General features: G+C 45.0%; 1 protein-coding gene across 1 annotated transcript in view; it reads right to left on the bottom strand.

Annotated features, from left to right (window-relative positions):
- plxnd1 (plexin D1) overlaps positions 1-16,822 on the bottom strand; it is a 228,366-nt gene that overhangs the window by 79,150 nt on the left and 132,394 nt on the right. The window contains exons 18-19 of the mRNA XM_080732967.1: positions 10,024-10,290; positions 7,690-7,774 (exon numbers count right to left, since the gene is read on the bottom strand). Of these exons, the coding sequence (XP_080589093.1) occupies positions 7,690-7,774; positions 10,024-10,290 (352 nt within the window). The remainder of the gene's footprint in view (positions 1-7,689; positions 7,775-10,023; positions 10,291-16,822) is intronic.

The following is a 16,822-nucleotide window of genomic DNA, read 5'->3' as shown; positions in this document are numbered from 1 at the left end:
TGTTGATTTAGAATGAGTGTGTGAAGTCTCAGTAAGTTTGTGGAAGTGTGTGTTTGATCTGAGGGGAGAAGTCATTAGATTAATCTACAAGAGGACATCGAGACTGACTTTGCAGATTGTTTTGGGAGTATATTTCCTACAGAAGGATTCTACTAGCCCCCTATCTGTTTCACCCCCGTCACACAACTTGTCATCCCATCACCAACTGTTCCCCAGAGCGAACAGGAACTGTGAGTAGGGCTTTCTGGAACTTTTCACCGAAGAGAGGATTATAGTTTACAGTATCACCATTCACCACCAACTGTTCCCCAGAGCGAACAGAGACTTTGAGTAGCCTTTGCTCATCTACAAGAGGAGGATCCCATCGATCAGGCCTGCACCTTTTTTGTTTTGTGTGATTGTGTGCGTGCGAGTGTGGGCCCACTGAATATATTGTTTGAAGGTATTCTGTGAACATTCTTTGTTTTACTGGGAATTATTGATAGCCTAATTAGAATTTACATAAGATCAAAGGGATTTTTGTGAAGAGGTTTTGAGAAGGTTTTTGGGATCTGAGTTTTTGTTTTTGTTTAAGCCAAGTCAATTGTGGGTTTTTCATGTGAAGGTAATCAAGGGACTATTCTGTAGATCTCTTAATTTTGGATTTCATAAAAAGGCCTCGGGCCTATTGGTTCATTTAAAAAGGTTTACCTGTCATTTCATGTGTATTGTCTATTTCATGTTTTCATTTATTATTTACATTTAAAAAGGGTTAAAACATTTAAGTAAAACTTCAATTACCCTTTAAACTGTGGTCTGTTCATTTATTTACAAAAGGTCTGTGGTCTAATTAATGAGCCTTGTGGTTTATTTTATAAATACAGGGTTTACAGTAGAAAGAACCGAACTCAAACGCCCCGTTACTCCTTTCCCTATAGTATCGGGGTGCTACAACAGCCTATGTAGAAAATTATGCTAACGTGGTTCATGTATGTTTTATAATATCATAATTTATATCTGAAAAGTAACTAGTAACTAAAGTTTTCAAATAATTGTAGTGGAGTAAAAGTACAATATTTGCCTCTGAGATGTAGTGGAGTAGAGGTAAAAGTATTGAAAATTGGAAATACTCATGTAAAGTACAAATACCTCAAAATTGTACTTAAGTACAGTACTTAAGTACATTTACTTAGTTACTTTACACCACTGATTATAACAATAGTGTCAGTATACCACTGATTCTATGCGTCAGGAAGCTCTAGTCTATAAAACTAACTACATATAACTAACTGCCATGCCGTAGCATTACAACATTTCCTGCACGAAAAGACAACAATGCATTTCTAGCAGGACAAAACAGGATGAAAGCAAACAAAAACCCACCCACATTCCAGCTCGGCTTCTTAATATAGGAACACGGCTAAACAACAGCCCCCATTAAGCCGTTACAACCGGGTACGCATTGTTACGTAATATTTTATGCTTTAACTATTGAAAAATAGCAGATATACAAGCTCACAGCGCGGCACCGAGTGCCGCGCTGCGAGCTTGTAGATCTGCTATTTTTAGAAAAATCTTGTGCAAGTCTTTTGACCCGATTCCATAAGTGTCTTCTGAATCCTTCTAAGGTTTTATTTTGAAAAATCTATGTATCTGTGTCAGTGGTGCTCAAACTTGTTCATGTGAAGGACCCCCAAAATGATATGTATTTGGCCACGGACCCCCATCCCCATATGTAGTTCCAAGAACCCCCCAGAAGCAAAATTTTAGTTACAAATGTTCACTCTAATAATACATATATTCAAAGATTCGTGAAAATGTGTGCAAATCTTTGAATAATGTATTTTTAGAGCGAACATTTGTAACTAAAATTTTGCTTCTGGGGAGGGTCCCTGGAACTCAATATTTTGAGATGTAGTCCGTGGCCAAATACATATCATTTTGGGGGTCCTTCACATAAAAAGGTTTGAGTACCACTGACATAGAAACAAAGGGTTTTCAAAAAACACATTTTCAAGATTTTTCAAAAATAGCAGATCTACAAGCTCGCAGTGCGGCACTCGGTGCCGCGCTGTGAGCTTGTAGATCTGCTATTTTTCAATGGCTAAAGTATAACATAATCCTAGGCCTAAAAGGCTTAAAGACAAACACACGTTCTCTCTCTCTCCAGCACCCCGCCCACCCACCCACCCACCCACCCAGTCAGCTGAAGTTCTACTCTCCCTTCAGGTCCAAACCACCACCACCACTAGAGGAATCCACCTTCCTACAAAACACAGGAAACAACAACAGTGTCTGCCCAATGCAGATGGGCTGAGACAGCAGTTCCGGCATGAGGCCCTCTTCCTGGCAAGCGCACGCACGCACGCACGCACACATGCACGCACGCACGCACGTACGCACATGAGTGTTTGTATTGCTATGCTTGTGAGGACTTCAACATTTTACGAACGCCATTTTTATTTGTATTTATTTGTTCTAAGTTTTAAAGAGGCGGTGCCATGTTTTGTACTTTTTCTGGTTTTCATGTGTCTAGGAGGTTGATAGCGCTTCATTAGACCCCCTGGTGTGGTTGTTGATGAGCAATTATGTATTCCCTTTGTGTTTGGGGTTTCTTCCTGGAGGCTGACACCTTGTGGGGCAAAAGTGCCAATCCAAAACCACAGATAAAATGACATCATATAATCATCCCCTCCCCTATTACCCTTCACCCAATACACGTGGGTGTGGCTAACTTCAGCTGGGTCACCACCCACCATAACAACCAGATATACTTAATGAACTGGTGGGTGTGGCCACATAAAAACCTAGTTTTAACTCTTTCTGTACACTTTTTTGGAAATCCTCCTCCTAGTATAATCATAATACCTGATAATCATGTTTTAGGAGGGGAAAAATCATGGCACTGCATCTTTAACACTAAACCTATGCCGAAAATAGACAATCTATACATCCACAAGCAACGTGTTGCTTGTATTTTCAGTGAAGGACACTGGCTCACGGCTCAAGTATAAATCAGGTTTTGACTCCAAACCTAGTCTCTCGTGACCAGACTGTTTGCAAATGCGAATGCGTCCGTCATGCAGTCTGGGAGACGGAAGTCCTGATCATGTGTTCGGTATGAGAAGCGATAAAGCAGACGTGAAGCCTCTTCTCCGCTTCCGTTACGTTTTTTTTTACAGTCAAGCACATTTATCCTAACACAGATAAAAATCAACAGAGCATATCGTCGTTGTCGGGCGGAAAACTCGTATCTCCAAGTTTCAAGTTTGTATGTTTTTTCACGAAGTAAAGCCCTGCTTCATCATACAAGGCCGTCGCACAAAAGTAATGAAAATAGCAGATCACACCGCCTCGCGGTGCGAGGCGTTGCGTGCTTGTAGATCGGCTGTTTTCACTAGTTTAAATCATTTTTAAAACGATAAATGCAAAACGAACGGTTTTGGACATACAAGGTTTCCACCCGACAGCGACGATATTTAGCTTGCTGCTCAGCCGAAATAGTATTCTAAAATATATCTTGGTGAACAGAAATGCCAGCTTCCGTTACTTGGAGGTGTAGTTCCAGACTATATATATATAGTATATAGCATTCGGAGATTGTGTAATAGTTGTCTGGCTACGCGAGAAAACTCCAAACCCAACCGCTAAATACCAACCAACCTCTAAATGCCAATTCCTAACTCTAAACCCCAAATGAATCTATTCCCAATTGTAAACGCCCTTTTTTTTCCTTCTTTAATTTTTCACCATAAAACAATAATTTAACTTCTGAGGACCAGGAAAATTGCCCTCACGATGTCTATTTCTCAAACTTAGACCGTACATGTGGGAACAGTTGGCCCTCACAAGTACATAGTTTTTCCTAGATTACTATTTCTATGCCTTTGATGTAACGATGTCGACGTGTTGATGTATTACCTTGCTTATTGTAAATCGCTCTGGATTAAGAGTGTCCGCTAAACGCCTGAATTGTTGTAGATTGTAATTGTAAGTAGGCCTACACACACACACACACACACACACACACACACACACACACACACACACACACACACACACACACACACACACACACACACACACACACACGCAAATATGAACGCACACAGGGGCGTCACAAGAGGGGGGAGAGGGAGTGGGACTGAGTTACTAGGGCCCAAGGTGGAGGGGCCCTGGTAACTTTAGCTATTGAAAAATAGCAGATCTACAAGCTCACAGCGCGGCACCGAGTGCCGCGCTGCGAGCTTGTAGATCTGCTATTTTTGAAAAAGTCGTGAAAAGGTGTGAAAATCTTTGAATATTATGTATTTTTTTAAGCGAACATTTGTAACTCAAATTTTGCTTCTGGGGGGGTCCCTGGAACTAAATATGTTGAGACATCATCTTGGGGGTCCTTGACATGAAAAGGTTTGAGCACCACTGACATAGACACATAGGTTTCTTGCACACATTTTTCACGATTTTTCAAAAATAGCAGATATACAAGCTCGCAGCGCGGCACTCTGTGCCGCGCTGTGAGCTTGTATATCTGCTATTTTTTCAATAGTTAACATTCATGGGGGGGCCCCGCAGTGAATCCTTGTACCCAGGGCACAGAATTTGGTGTGACGCCCCTGCACGCACACATAAAGTGGAAGCCATGCAATCTTCAAAGCCACTTCCACGCCATGTACATGTTGTACAGTTTTACAGCCAGGACCCCCCTATCTAGCATGACAGGATCCATGGAGACAGGTGCTTAGATCAGCTAGAAACACAGCGACGGACGGGACCTCCCACTGAGCCTGGCTGACAGGGCTGCAGGCACGTGCACGCGTAGACATAAAAAGGGGCTTGAGCCCCTGCCCTTTTATCCGTCTGTAAAAAGTGCCCTCTCCAGACCATGAATGCAGTTTTCGCTATGGTGAAAGAAATGCAAACGTCGTCGTTCCATGCCACTCCTGAAGGCAGCATTCAAGAGAATGGACCCTATTCACGCCCGGCCGACTCAGCAAATTTCTCAGCAACTTCCTGGTGCTGACGTCAGCTTTGAAGCGGAAACCAACACAGAAATCGCTGGACTTAAAGCCAACAAATCATTATTTAGAACGGTATACCCTTATAATGCTTTGTGCCTTTTACTATCTCGTGTTCTTGATCATGCTAGCCGTATTTTATACTTTACTATTCGGAAATTGCATTAAATTTGCGATTTCTGTGTTAAACTCTACAGGCTTATAGCAGGGTTTACCCTTCAAAGCGTGACTTCAGCACCAGGAAGTTGCTGAGTGGGCGGGGTGTGAATAGGGCTAATTGCCAGGTCCAAACTCTCCTGAACTTGAAATGCAGCATCTTATGTTGAAAGAATTACCCTCTCTGTGTAGAAACAGACTTGGTTTTGCTTAGTTCAGTGTGGCATCAAGCACCGGAAATAGCAGACCTCCAAGCTCTGTCAGCTTGGAAGTCTGCTATTTTCGACATTTTCACCTAAAAGGCCCTTATAGAAATGTCAGCCCCTGCCCCCCTAACATTCTCTGCACGTCCCTGCAGGGCTGGCATTGTGGACCCCTCCCTCACAACACTTCAGGTTCCAGGGTGACACCAGGCTTTGATGTGGTTGTTTATGTGCGCGTCTGCGTTGTGTGAATGAGAATAGAAAGGCATTCAGCCGTGGCTGTTAGTCATAGACGGACCCGTCTGTCACGCCGTTATGGAAGCGTGGAAGATGAAGACTTCTGAGAGATCTGGCTTTTGTTTGTTGATTCGGCCCGGGACAATGCAACCATAACCAGTGGTGGAAAAAAGTACTCTATAAGGCTGGGAAGTCACCCACATACATTATACAGTAAATACTGTGTTTTTTTTTACGATTAAAAGTCCTGTATTCCAAATTGTGGAGCAGCGTTCCCGAAATTAGATGATCTACAACAGGCTCGATTAAAATAGAGCTTAATTGTTTGATGTATGTTTTGTAATAATAATCTAAATCTAAAAAGGAACTTTTAACGTTTTCAAATAATTGTAGTGGAGTTTGTTTTTCTTGCACTGACCTTTGGACACTTTTTTTTTTTTTTGCTCTGCACTATTAGGTTGTGCTAGTACTATTGAGTATTTTGCTAGTGTTTGACATGGTGGTGAGATACTTGTAGCACTGACTAGCACTGACTAGCATTGACTGTTATGGACACTTTTGTTTGGGCACTGTATTGTATTGATAGTTGTGCTTAAAGGGGAAGACCCACAATGTGACCCACAATGTGATGACATGATTGACATCACACCCAAATCAATCCTCCAGTTCTAGGCAACACAGAAGAGAGGGAACTTTTTTTTTTATTTCCACACAACTCCTCTAAGGTATATTAATGACATAGTTCAATATTGAAAAGGGGTGGTCTTCCCCTTTAAGGATTGCTTTTTTTGTTCAAGTTGGCAATTTCACGTTGAGCATTGACAGTTTTTGACTCTTCATGTATATATTCTTTGTTGTACCTTGCTCTTTACTGTACTGTTCTTTTTTTATTCTTTTCATACTTCTCTGTAACTTTGTAAATATCCTTATACTGCTGCCTCTGGGAAACTGATTCTCCCCTTGGGATAATAATATCTATCTATCTATCTATCTATCTATCTATCTATCTATCTATCTATCTAGAAAAGAAGTGAAAATGTACCTCTGAGATGTAGTGGAGTAGCAGTATAAGATATTGAAAAGTACTTGTATATACTGTATAATAAAGTAGAAAGCACCTCAAAATTGTACTAAAGTGCAGACTTGAGTAAATGCTCTTAGTTAATTTCCACCACTGACTGACTATTGTACCAGAAATAGCTGAAAGCTATTGCTGGTACAATCCTGGGCCACTCATCAGGGCCTTCCTGCCGCTCCCCCCAGCCAACACTCCCTCTAACGCAGGGGTCTTCAACGTTTTCAGGCCAAGGACCCCTTAGCTGAAAGGGAGATAAAGCAGGGACCCCCCCCATTACATATTGTATAAACTTGTAATGGAGATTTTCATCGACTTGTTTGACAGCACTGTCATCAGTATTATGTTGGATTCGCACCTCTTTTTTTCTATTGATTGATTACTCATGCCATGGAGACTTGAGTTCAATATTATAGTTCAATATTTGTTTGTATTTGTCGCACAAAACATTGATTATTGTAAATTTATAGTAATCTAATTACTGTCTTAGGAGTGCAACAAAAAACAAAAAATATTATTGAACTGAAGTTTCAATGGCATGAGTAATCAATAGAAAAAAAAGTCATTTTGGGGTGAACTACTCCTTTAATGTGTTTTTTCAGACATTTAACCACTTAAATTGTGGATACTTAGTAAATGTTAGGTTTGGGTCGGCGACCATGTCTCCTAGGTCGGACGCTCTGTCCATCTGACACACATTAGAAACACTGGCACATCCAGATGTTCTTCATATTTAGATTTTTTTGGAACTACATTTCACACTGGGGGGCATAATGTTTGGGCTCCATATGTGGGCTGAAAATTTGACTAAATATGATGATGATGATGGCAAACAGACAACTGACTCATCTGATCTCATAGTACTGACATCATAGACTGGCCTCCTATATAAAAGCTCTCATGTTCAATAAGACTGTTTTACAGGGAAGGTGGTAAAAGTGTTGTTGCAAACGGTGTTGTTGCTGATGGCCTGTCAAATGTTGCACTGTACAGTGAAACTGCCAGGAGCCCCAAATATCACCTATGGTGCTGCTGTATCGGCGGGACACAAAGTGTACACCTTTGGATACGCCTTTGTAGGCCATGATAGGAACATTAGAAAACCTCTAGAAGATCAGATCAAAGTGTACGTCTTCAACACAGTGTCTTTGAGATGGAGGACGTTGCCCCCGGTGACGACTACAAGAGGAAAACGACGACCCCCTGGGGTTCCCTGCTGTCGCCTTGGCCACACAGCTGTGCTCATTGAAGACATTGTCTACCTCTGGGGAGGAAAGGATGATAAGAATGAGCTTTGCAACGTCATTCTTTATGCGTTTGATGTTGACGCCCTCAGATGGATCATGTCCCTCAGATGGATCATGACTAGGGTTTCTGGGACCGTTCCTGCGAGGAGGCTGTTCCACTCAGCCTGTGTCTTGGGGAAGGTCATGTACATCCATGGAGGAATGACCCAGGATGGATTCACTAATGACATCCACAAGCTGGACACCACCACGATGGTCTGGTCCTTAATTAACACCGCAGGCACTCCTCCTCCTGAAACGTTAGGTCAATCTGCCACCATCATTGGAACAAAGATGTTTGTATTTGGGGGCATAGGGGATGACAACAACATCAGAGTGTTTGACACAGAGACTGACTGCTGGCTTAGCACTCCTTCTGCACAGCATCTTGCAGAAGAATCCCTGAGGCATTCAGCCTTTGTCTACAATGGAGAGCTGTACATATTTGGTGGTGTGACATTGAGTGAGACCATAAATGATGATATGTGGAGGTTCAGTCCAGACACCTTCTCCAGGAAGGAGGTTAAGCTCAAGGTGAATGACTCATTTTGGAGGAGAGGGGGCTGCTGTTGCATGGTGGGAAGTCGTGTCATCATCTTTGGTGGATTTAAAGGAGCCAGCGATGGCACACCCAACGATGACCTGTACATCCTAGACCTGAGTCCTAGTCTTAAGACGCTCTGCAAGCTAGCGGTTATTCAGTACGATCTGGAGAAGTCAGGACTCCCACACAACATCAGGTGGGAACTGGCAGCCATGCCTGATGGAGAGTTGGCTGACTCTGATGGAGAATTGGAGGACTGCATAAAATACATACCAAAACAATTGCATAACGACCAATTTACTGTACTGAGGTACTTACTACTTTTGAGGGACTTTTTTCTTTCCATTATGTACAGTATGTCTGTATTTCTATTTAAACTAGACCAGGTCAACCTGGTTGTGCCAGACCCCGGTTCTGCCAACCCTGTGGGCCTATGGCGGTTTTCATTGTGACGTGCTCGTCGCTTAGAACTTGGACCCGATCTGATTGCCGCACTGGCCAGCCTGCATGCTGACTATTTCCCTCATGATATCTAAGTCCTAAAACCTTCCAGACAAAGCCTTATGTAGGCCGACCCTCTGGGTCTGGCGGTCAACCTGGTTGTGCCAGACCCCGGTTCTGCCAACCCCCTGTCTGTCATCATCATTTATGACATCATGCCTTTTGTAGGCATGTCATCATCATGTCATCATCATATATACCCTTTATATAGAAAACCCGGACCGACAGACATTTGCTTATGTAGGCCTACCCATTTCATGGGTCTGGCAAAAAGAAAAACTCACACCCAATGTGAAGTGAGCGGTGGTCGTGCTTGCATAACGTCTTCAGACTAGGATTTGAGTCTAGGATGTACAGGCTATGCTACACACACACACGTTTTGCTATGGCAAAACGCTGAGGAAAAAGGCTACAGACACACGCACATGCCACTCTATGGAGCGGTTTACCACCGCTCAAAGAAAGAGTAAAAAGTGTAGGTGGGAAGGGGGAGAAAGTGGATAAAACTCATTGAAATCAATAGCTGATCAGTGGTAATGTGTGCCTCCATCTTAAGAACCACATATTATTCTACAGTTTTGCCCAAAAGCCTCCACCCGTATTCTTTGAGTCACGTAGAATATACGGGCGTTTGGGTTTGTGAAATGGATTGTACAGTGATAGATATCGTCTGTCCTATAGCACAACATTATGGTTATATATATATATATATATATATATATATATATATATATATATATATATATATATATATATATATATATATATATATTGCAGTGCAAGGATGTCCAAACAGGCCTATTTATCAGTGTTGGGCAATATTACTCAGAGAGTAATATGTTACTTATTACATATTGCTCCTTAAAAAAGTAATAATAGAATATTACTATACTTGAAATCAAGAGTTACATATTATTACATATTATATTATACTAGTAAGACGACTCAGGGCGACATCCCAGACCCCCTGTTGAAGACCCCTTGCTTCTAACGTCTGATTGGATGGATGGTGTCAGCCACTCACGGTGATGATGAGGGTGAGCGCGTCCTCTCCGGGGTGGTGCTTGATGTCCTTGTTGGCGGTGAAGAACTGCGGGTCCTCCACGTACTCCAGCTCGAAGTGGCCGCCGTGAGGCTCCTCCTCCTCCTCCCCGGGCTCGCCGCTGTAGAAGGCGGGGCTGTCGCCCGTGTAGAGCACGCCGTTCAGGAAGAACAGCAGCGGGGCCAGCTGCGACTGGCTGGCCGCCGGGGAGGAGCAGCTGATCATGGAGGGCGTGTGCACCGTGCAGGCCTGAGGGACGCAACAGGGAAACACAATGGAAGATACTACTTAAGCTCACATGTTACACTTATCAGCTGCAAGCCGCAACTTGTTGGTTGATTACCTGATTGATTTATTGAATATTGTATTTTTGTATTTTTTTTTATTTTTTATCCCACAATTTTGTAACCCACTTTTTTTCACCTAGTGCCAATTGCCTATGTAATCCTGGGCTCTGCTCTCCCTCTGCCGCGCCTGGGGAGTCAACGGACTGACCTCATGCTTCCTTCTATGCATGAGGAGTCCAAGTTGCTTCTTTTCACCTGACAGTGGAGATTTCCCTGGTTTGGACGTAGCGGTGGAAGGAACACGTTATTCCAACCAGTTCCTTTCCCCTCCATCAAGCGCCCCGGCTGGCCAGGGGGAGGCATTATTGAGACCAGGATTACGTGCATGTTTTTGTGAGGGTATCAACCCGAGGAGACACGGGGAGAACATGCAAACTCCACACAGAAAGGCCCTATCGCCAACCCCACCTACTGTAGGTATTGAATATTGTATTAACACACTTGGTGCCAAACACAAATTTCCCGAGTTTGGTATAGGCTTTGCCAAACATGAGTTTCCCGAGTTGTCCGTTTTTTGTTTTTTTAGCTCTCCCTACTCTCCCTACTTCCTACTTCCGGTTTCGGCATGATCGCGATTGCAAAATGCATGTTTGACTCCCAGAACAGTAGCAAACAAAACAACGGGCCCTTAGTTGAGAGAGAGAGATGAAGCAGGGACCCCCACAACCACAGATTCCATACAGTTTCATTGTTTGACAGCACAATCATCAGTGTATTTTGGATTCATGTCAATTTGTGTTTTCAGATATTTAACCACTTGAACCATCAATAGTTAATAAAGTTGACCTTTCACTCCGTACTTAGTATACTCTTTTTCCCCTCTACACCAAAGCTCAGAAAATAGCCGATCTACAAGGCGTTGCGTTCACATGCACTTCTTCTCTCTGTGTGGCCTTGGTGGAACTGACTACCATCACCATAATATATTGTGAGCTTGTAGATCTGCTATTTTTGGCTAAAGTTCTCAGAATATGGACGCTAGGGTTCAAACGATTATTATAAAAAAGGAGAACAAAACGTTTCTAGAACTCAAAGATTTGGAGGACCCCCTGTAGTAACTCTGAGGACCCCCTAGGGGTCCCGGACCCCCTGTTGAAGACCCTTGAGTTAAAACAATATGACAAGTACATCTGCAGTGGTTGAAGATGGTCTCCCTACTCTTCCATCGAGACATTTTGATCCCTACTCATTGACAAGTAGCCCAGTTTGAAGCTGATAAGTCCAACGTTTGACAAGTAGCTCTGTCTGAAGCCCGTGAGCCAAGGGCAGATTCTCACTTGGATGAGAGTTCAAAGTTTGGTTTCCCGCGGGGGACACCCGCGGGTTCAAGTTCCGGGTGTTAAAGTTGCTTCACGTCTCTTTACTAAACATATGGATTTGATCAGGAATCTTCAACAGGGGTTCCGGGACCCCTAGGGGGTCCTCAAGAGTTACTACAGGGGGTCCTCCAAATCTTTGTGAGATAGAAACCTTTTTTTCTCCTTTTTTTTGTATTAACCACTTGAACCCTGACGTCCATATTCTGAGAACTTTAGCCAAACATAGCAGATCTACAAGCTCACAACGCCTCGCGCTGCGAGGCGATGTGAGCTTGTAGATCGGCTATTTTCGGCAAAAAGCTTTGGTGTAGAGGGGGAAAAAAGAGCTGACTAAATACATAGTGAAAGGTCAAGTTTATTAGACCTAAGTATTGACGGTTCAAGTGGTTAAATATCTGAAACCACAAATTGACATGAATACAAAATACACTGATGATCGTGCTGTCAAACAATGAATCTATGGAATCTATGATACGGTTGTGAGTGTCCCTGCTTCATCTCTCTCTCTCAACTAAGGGGTCCTTGGCCTGAAAACGTTGAAGACCCCTGGATTTGAGCTTTGACGCAACAAGGGGCTGTTAGCCTGTAGACTGGTTCTTTTTGGCAAGCGACAGCGTAGCTAGTATAAATCATACTTTGCGTTCTTGTGATAAAGGCTCCTGCCATTGGCTCTGGATCTAACGCTTAGCACAGCAACAATATCCACAATAGACATGTTCCACTTCATGTCGAGACAGAAGAAACATGTCCGTGTTTCTGTCTGGCGCTGCCAAATCCATTGCATCACTGTTCCCTTCATCACTTACAGTATATGGCTTTAAGATTATTGCCAGGTGTACGATAGCGTGTATCGTCGATGTCGTGTAGAAACCTTGTATTTTTCCAAACTGTTACTTTTCAGGAAATAGCCACAAGCTCTTGTTAATATGTTGGTTAATATGCATTATTTAGACCCACAGACACACTTAACTACTTTCACTTTACAAATAATTCAAAAGTAGCTAAAATAGACGAGGTGAGCTTGTAGATCAGCCATATAGGGTGGACTCAGGTAATGTGGGCCATCAGGTAATGTGAGCCAGCCATAGTTTCAGGCTCCTAGCAACTGTGCCTTTAAATCTTTGCAGCCAATGGCTGCACATGTTCTTGCCACAGCTGTGCTTGACACCAACAAGTGATTTGATTGGTCCATAGTCGTTTTGATGGGAGGAGCTAAGCCACACAACAAGACCTGCTGGAAGAATTTGCAAGGTGGGTGCAGAGACACAAAGTTTTAACTTGAGATTGCTAAGGATACTACATCAATGAAAACAAATGCACATTTATAAAAACTGGTGCAAAATGTGTGTTAAGATGTCCTTTACCAGGCATGATGTTGATATTTTGCTTAATGAAATCATTTTTCATAAATAATGACGTTTTTGTAAGTGGCTTACATTACCATAGTCAATTGTGGTGAAAGCTTAGCTGGGCCAGCTTAGGTGGGCCACCTCATTAGCATTATGTTTTGTGTTAGCTTAGGTGGGCCACCTTCAGAAATGAGCCCTGGGGGTCCCTGGGGGTCCCTGGAGGTGGTCCCCGGGTGGCAGTGCTCGGAGGCCCGCCAGGGACCTCCGGTGGTGGTCCCTGGTGGTCCCTGGTGGTCCCTGGTGGTCCCTGGCCGTCCCCAGGCCCTGTTTTGGGGGCCTGGAGCCGGCCCTGGGGGTCCCTGGAGGTGGTCCCCGGGCGGCAGTGCTCGGAGGCCCGCCAGGGACCTCCGGTGGTGGTCCCTGGTGGTGCCTGGTGGTCCCTGGCCGTCCCCAGGCCCTGTTTTGGGGGCCTGGAGCCGGCCCTGGGGGTCCCTGGGGGTCCCTGGAGGTGGTCCCCGGGCGGCAGTGCTCGGAGGCCCGCGGTGGTGGTCCCTGGTGGTGCCTGGTGGTCCCTGGCCGTCCCCAGGCCCTGTTTTGGGGGCCTGGAGCCGGCCCTGGGGGTCCCTGGGGGTCCCTGGAGGTGGTCCCCGGGCGGCAGTGCTCGGAGGCCCGCCAGGGACCTCCGGTGGTGGTCCCTGGTGGTCCCTGGTGGTCCCTGGCCGTCCCCAGGCCCTGTTTTGGGGGCCTGGAGCCGGCCCTGGGGGTCCCTGGGGGTCCCTGGAGGTGGTCCCCGGGCGGCAGTGCTCGGAGGCCCGCCAGGGACCTCTGGTGGTGGTCCCTGGTGGTGCCTGGTGGTCCCTGGCCGTCCCCAGGCCCTGTTTTGGGGGCCTGGAGCCGGCCCTGGGGGTCCCTGGGGGTCCCTGGAGGTGGTCCCCGGGCGGCAGTGCTCGGAGGCCCGCCAGGGACCTCCGGTGGTGGTCCCTGGTGGTGCCTGGTGGTCCCTGGCCGTCCCCAGGCCCTGTTTTGGGGGCCTGGAGCCGGCCCTGGGGGTCCCTGGAGGTGGTCCCCGGGCGGCAGTGCTCGGAGGCCCGCCAGGGACCTCCGGTGGTGGTCCCTGGCCGTCCCCAGGCCCTGTTTTGGGGGCCTGGAGCCGGCCCTGGGGGTCCCTGGGGGTCCCTGGAGGTGGTCCTCGGGCGGCAGTGCTCGGAGGCCCGCCAGGGACCTCTGGTGGTGGTCCCTGGTGGTGCCTGGTGGTGCCTGGTGGTCCCTGGCCGTCCCCAGGCCCTGTTTTGGGGGCCTGGAGCCGGCCCTGGGGGTCCCTGGGGGTCCCCGGAGGTGGTCCCCGGGCGGCAGTGCTCGGAGGCCGGGCAGGGACCTCCGGGGACCCCCGCTGGTGGTCCCTGGTGGTCCCTGGCCGGCCAGAGTGGTGCAAAGGCCCGCTTTTGGGGGCCTGGCGCCGGCCCTGGGGGTCCCTGGGGGTCCCCGGAGCTCCCCAGGCCCGGTTTTTGGGGCCTGGCGCCGGCCCTGGGGGTCCGCGGGGGTCCGCGATGGCACCATCGTGTGCGGGGCGGCGAGCCGGTTCCAACGGTACCATTATTGAAATTAAATTCAATTAATGAAATTAAATTGACCTCCAAATCTTGTTTGACTGTTTTGCTTTGATTTGCTTTGGCTCATTATAGCAGATGAGTGGCTCACATTACCTTATTAGGGTTAGGGTAAGATGGGCCACTGACAAAAATATGATTTAATATAAAAATACACTAGATATGCAAAATATAAGCATTGTTTCTGGTTAAGGCCGTCTACATATATATTATATATATTTTTTATCGATGTGCATTTGTTTTTTATTCACTTGTCAAACTTATAACTGACAAATTAGATATGTTTGGACAATGCAATTCTCCTCTGCAGGCTAGTTTTGAGACATTGCTCTTCCCACCAAAACAACCAAAGACCACTCAAATTTTGATTGTTTTGTGTCAAGTACAGTTGTGGCAAGAAACATGTGCAGTCATTGGCTGTTAAATTTTAAAGAGCTAGGAATTAATGGGGGTCAACCCTAAAGTGGCCCATTTTAGCTGATCAGGTGGCTCAAAAAACCTGAAAAGTGTTAATCTTGAAAATGTGTGACATTTTAAGCTTAAACATTTAAAAAAAAATAACCATCTAATTTTCCTACATACATTTAACACAAATATATTAAGGACAGTCTATATTAACTATAAAAAATACATTCAGCGTTCTGCACTGCTTTTTCTTAGTTTCCCAGGCGATTTACCAAAAAGCGGCCCACATTACCTGAGTCCACCCTACAGTATGCTACTTTTGCACAATGTTGTTGCAACCGAAGGTCGCAAGTTTACCATGTACACATTTTTACAGTCTATGGGTTGGTTCCCTTGACACATCACTGTGACATCACAGGTGATATCACAGGTGACATCACCTATGTAAAAGTCCAAATATGGGTATTCCCCAGAATCCCTTTTATGCCCAAATATGAAGATCCCCGATGTCATCGATATATATCACTGGTGGCCAGGACATGGCCCATATCTGTGTGGTTGGTTCAGATAGGGATCTCCATGTATGGGCATAAAATATATTGTATGGTGTGATGTCATGGGAACCACTCTAACAGAATCCCTTATATGCCCATATGAATTGCTACTCAGCTTAAACTAGGGATGGAGCTCGTAATTATTTTTTTTCCGATAATGAGCATCTTATGAATCCTGCTTATTGAGCCGGGCTTTTATCGAGCCCACTATCTATCTACTATCTTTCTAATATTTTGGGGAAAGAGGTGAGACGACAAATTCTGAACAGAACTGGTATCTTTTGTTATTGGCCAGTTGTTGTGACTGTGAGTTTGTGGCCGACCACCATCTATGAAGTGACAAATGACAAAAGTAACAAATATTATCATAAAATGTCATTAAAACAATCATTTATTAGTGTGCAATAAGTGTTAAATGGCTCTATATTATGAACAGTACTGTAATAATGTCTTGATCGCCTCTTGTCTTGATTGTTTAAACATGACGCCATGGGCCGCTATGCTCGATAACAAGCTCGATAAGCCCAAAGCTCATTGATACCGGGTACTCAATACATTTTGTTATCGAGTTTTTAGCGGGCCCTTGTTTTTCGAGCTCCATCCCTGTAGTAAGTAGGGCATTCATTTCGTCACTGTTGGGCAGAAACCTTGTACTGTATCTCCAAGTTTCAAATTTGTACATTTTTTTGCAAAGTAACGCCCTGCTTCATCATACAAGGCCGTCGCACAAACGTAGTGAAAACAGCAGATCTACAAGCACACAACGCCTCGCGGTGCGAGGCGTTGTGTGCTTGTAGATCGGCTGTTTTCACTAGTTTGAATCATTTTTAAAATGATATACAAAACAAAAGGTTTTGGACATACAAGGTTTCCAGTTCCACCCGTCAACGACGATTTACAAAATACAGAGATATGAGGTTTCTGACCGACCGCAACAGTATACTGCATGACGGACACTGTATTGCTTTACTCTTGTGCCGATATGGGTCAAAGTGATGGGTCAACCAATTCACATTCTAATTGCACTTGCCCCGGCCTTGACGACCCCGCAGGCTTAAGCAAAGGCTCAAATGTAATTTAGATAGCATGTTAATGTAGACGGATGCCAGCTCATTGTTAAGCTGGCATCCTATATCGTGTAGAGTTTGAGTGTACAGATTATTGATTGTGTTTAATATTATACTGTTTAGACCAGGGGTG

This window comes from Nannobrachium achirus (genome assembly GCF_963921795.1).
Source record: "Nannobrachium achirus genome assembly, chromosome: 9".
Lineage (NCBI taxonomy): Eukaryota > Metazoa > Chordata > Actinopteri > Myctophiformes > Myctophidae > Nannobrachium > Nannobrachium achirus.
Note: the sequence above shows the minus strand (reverse complement) of the source record. Positions and strands in the feature narration are given on the sequence as shown.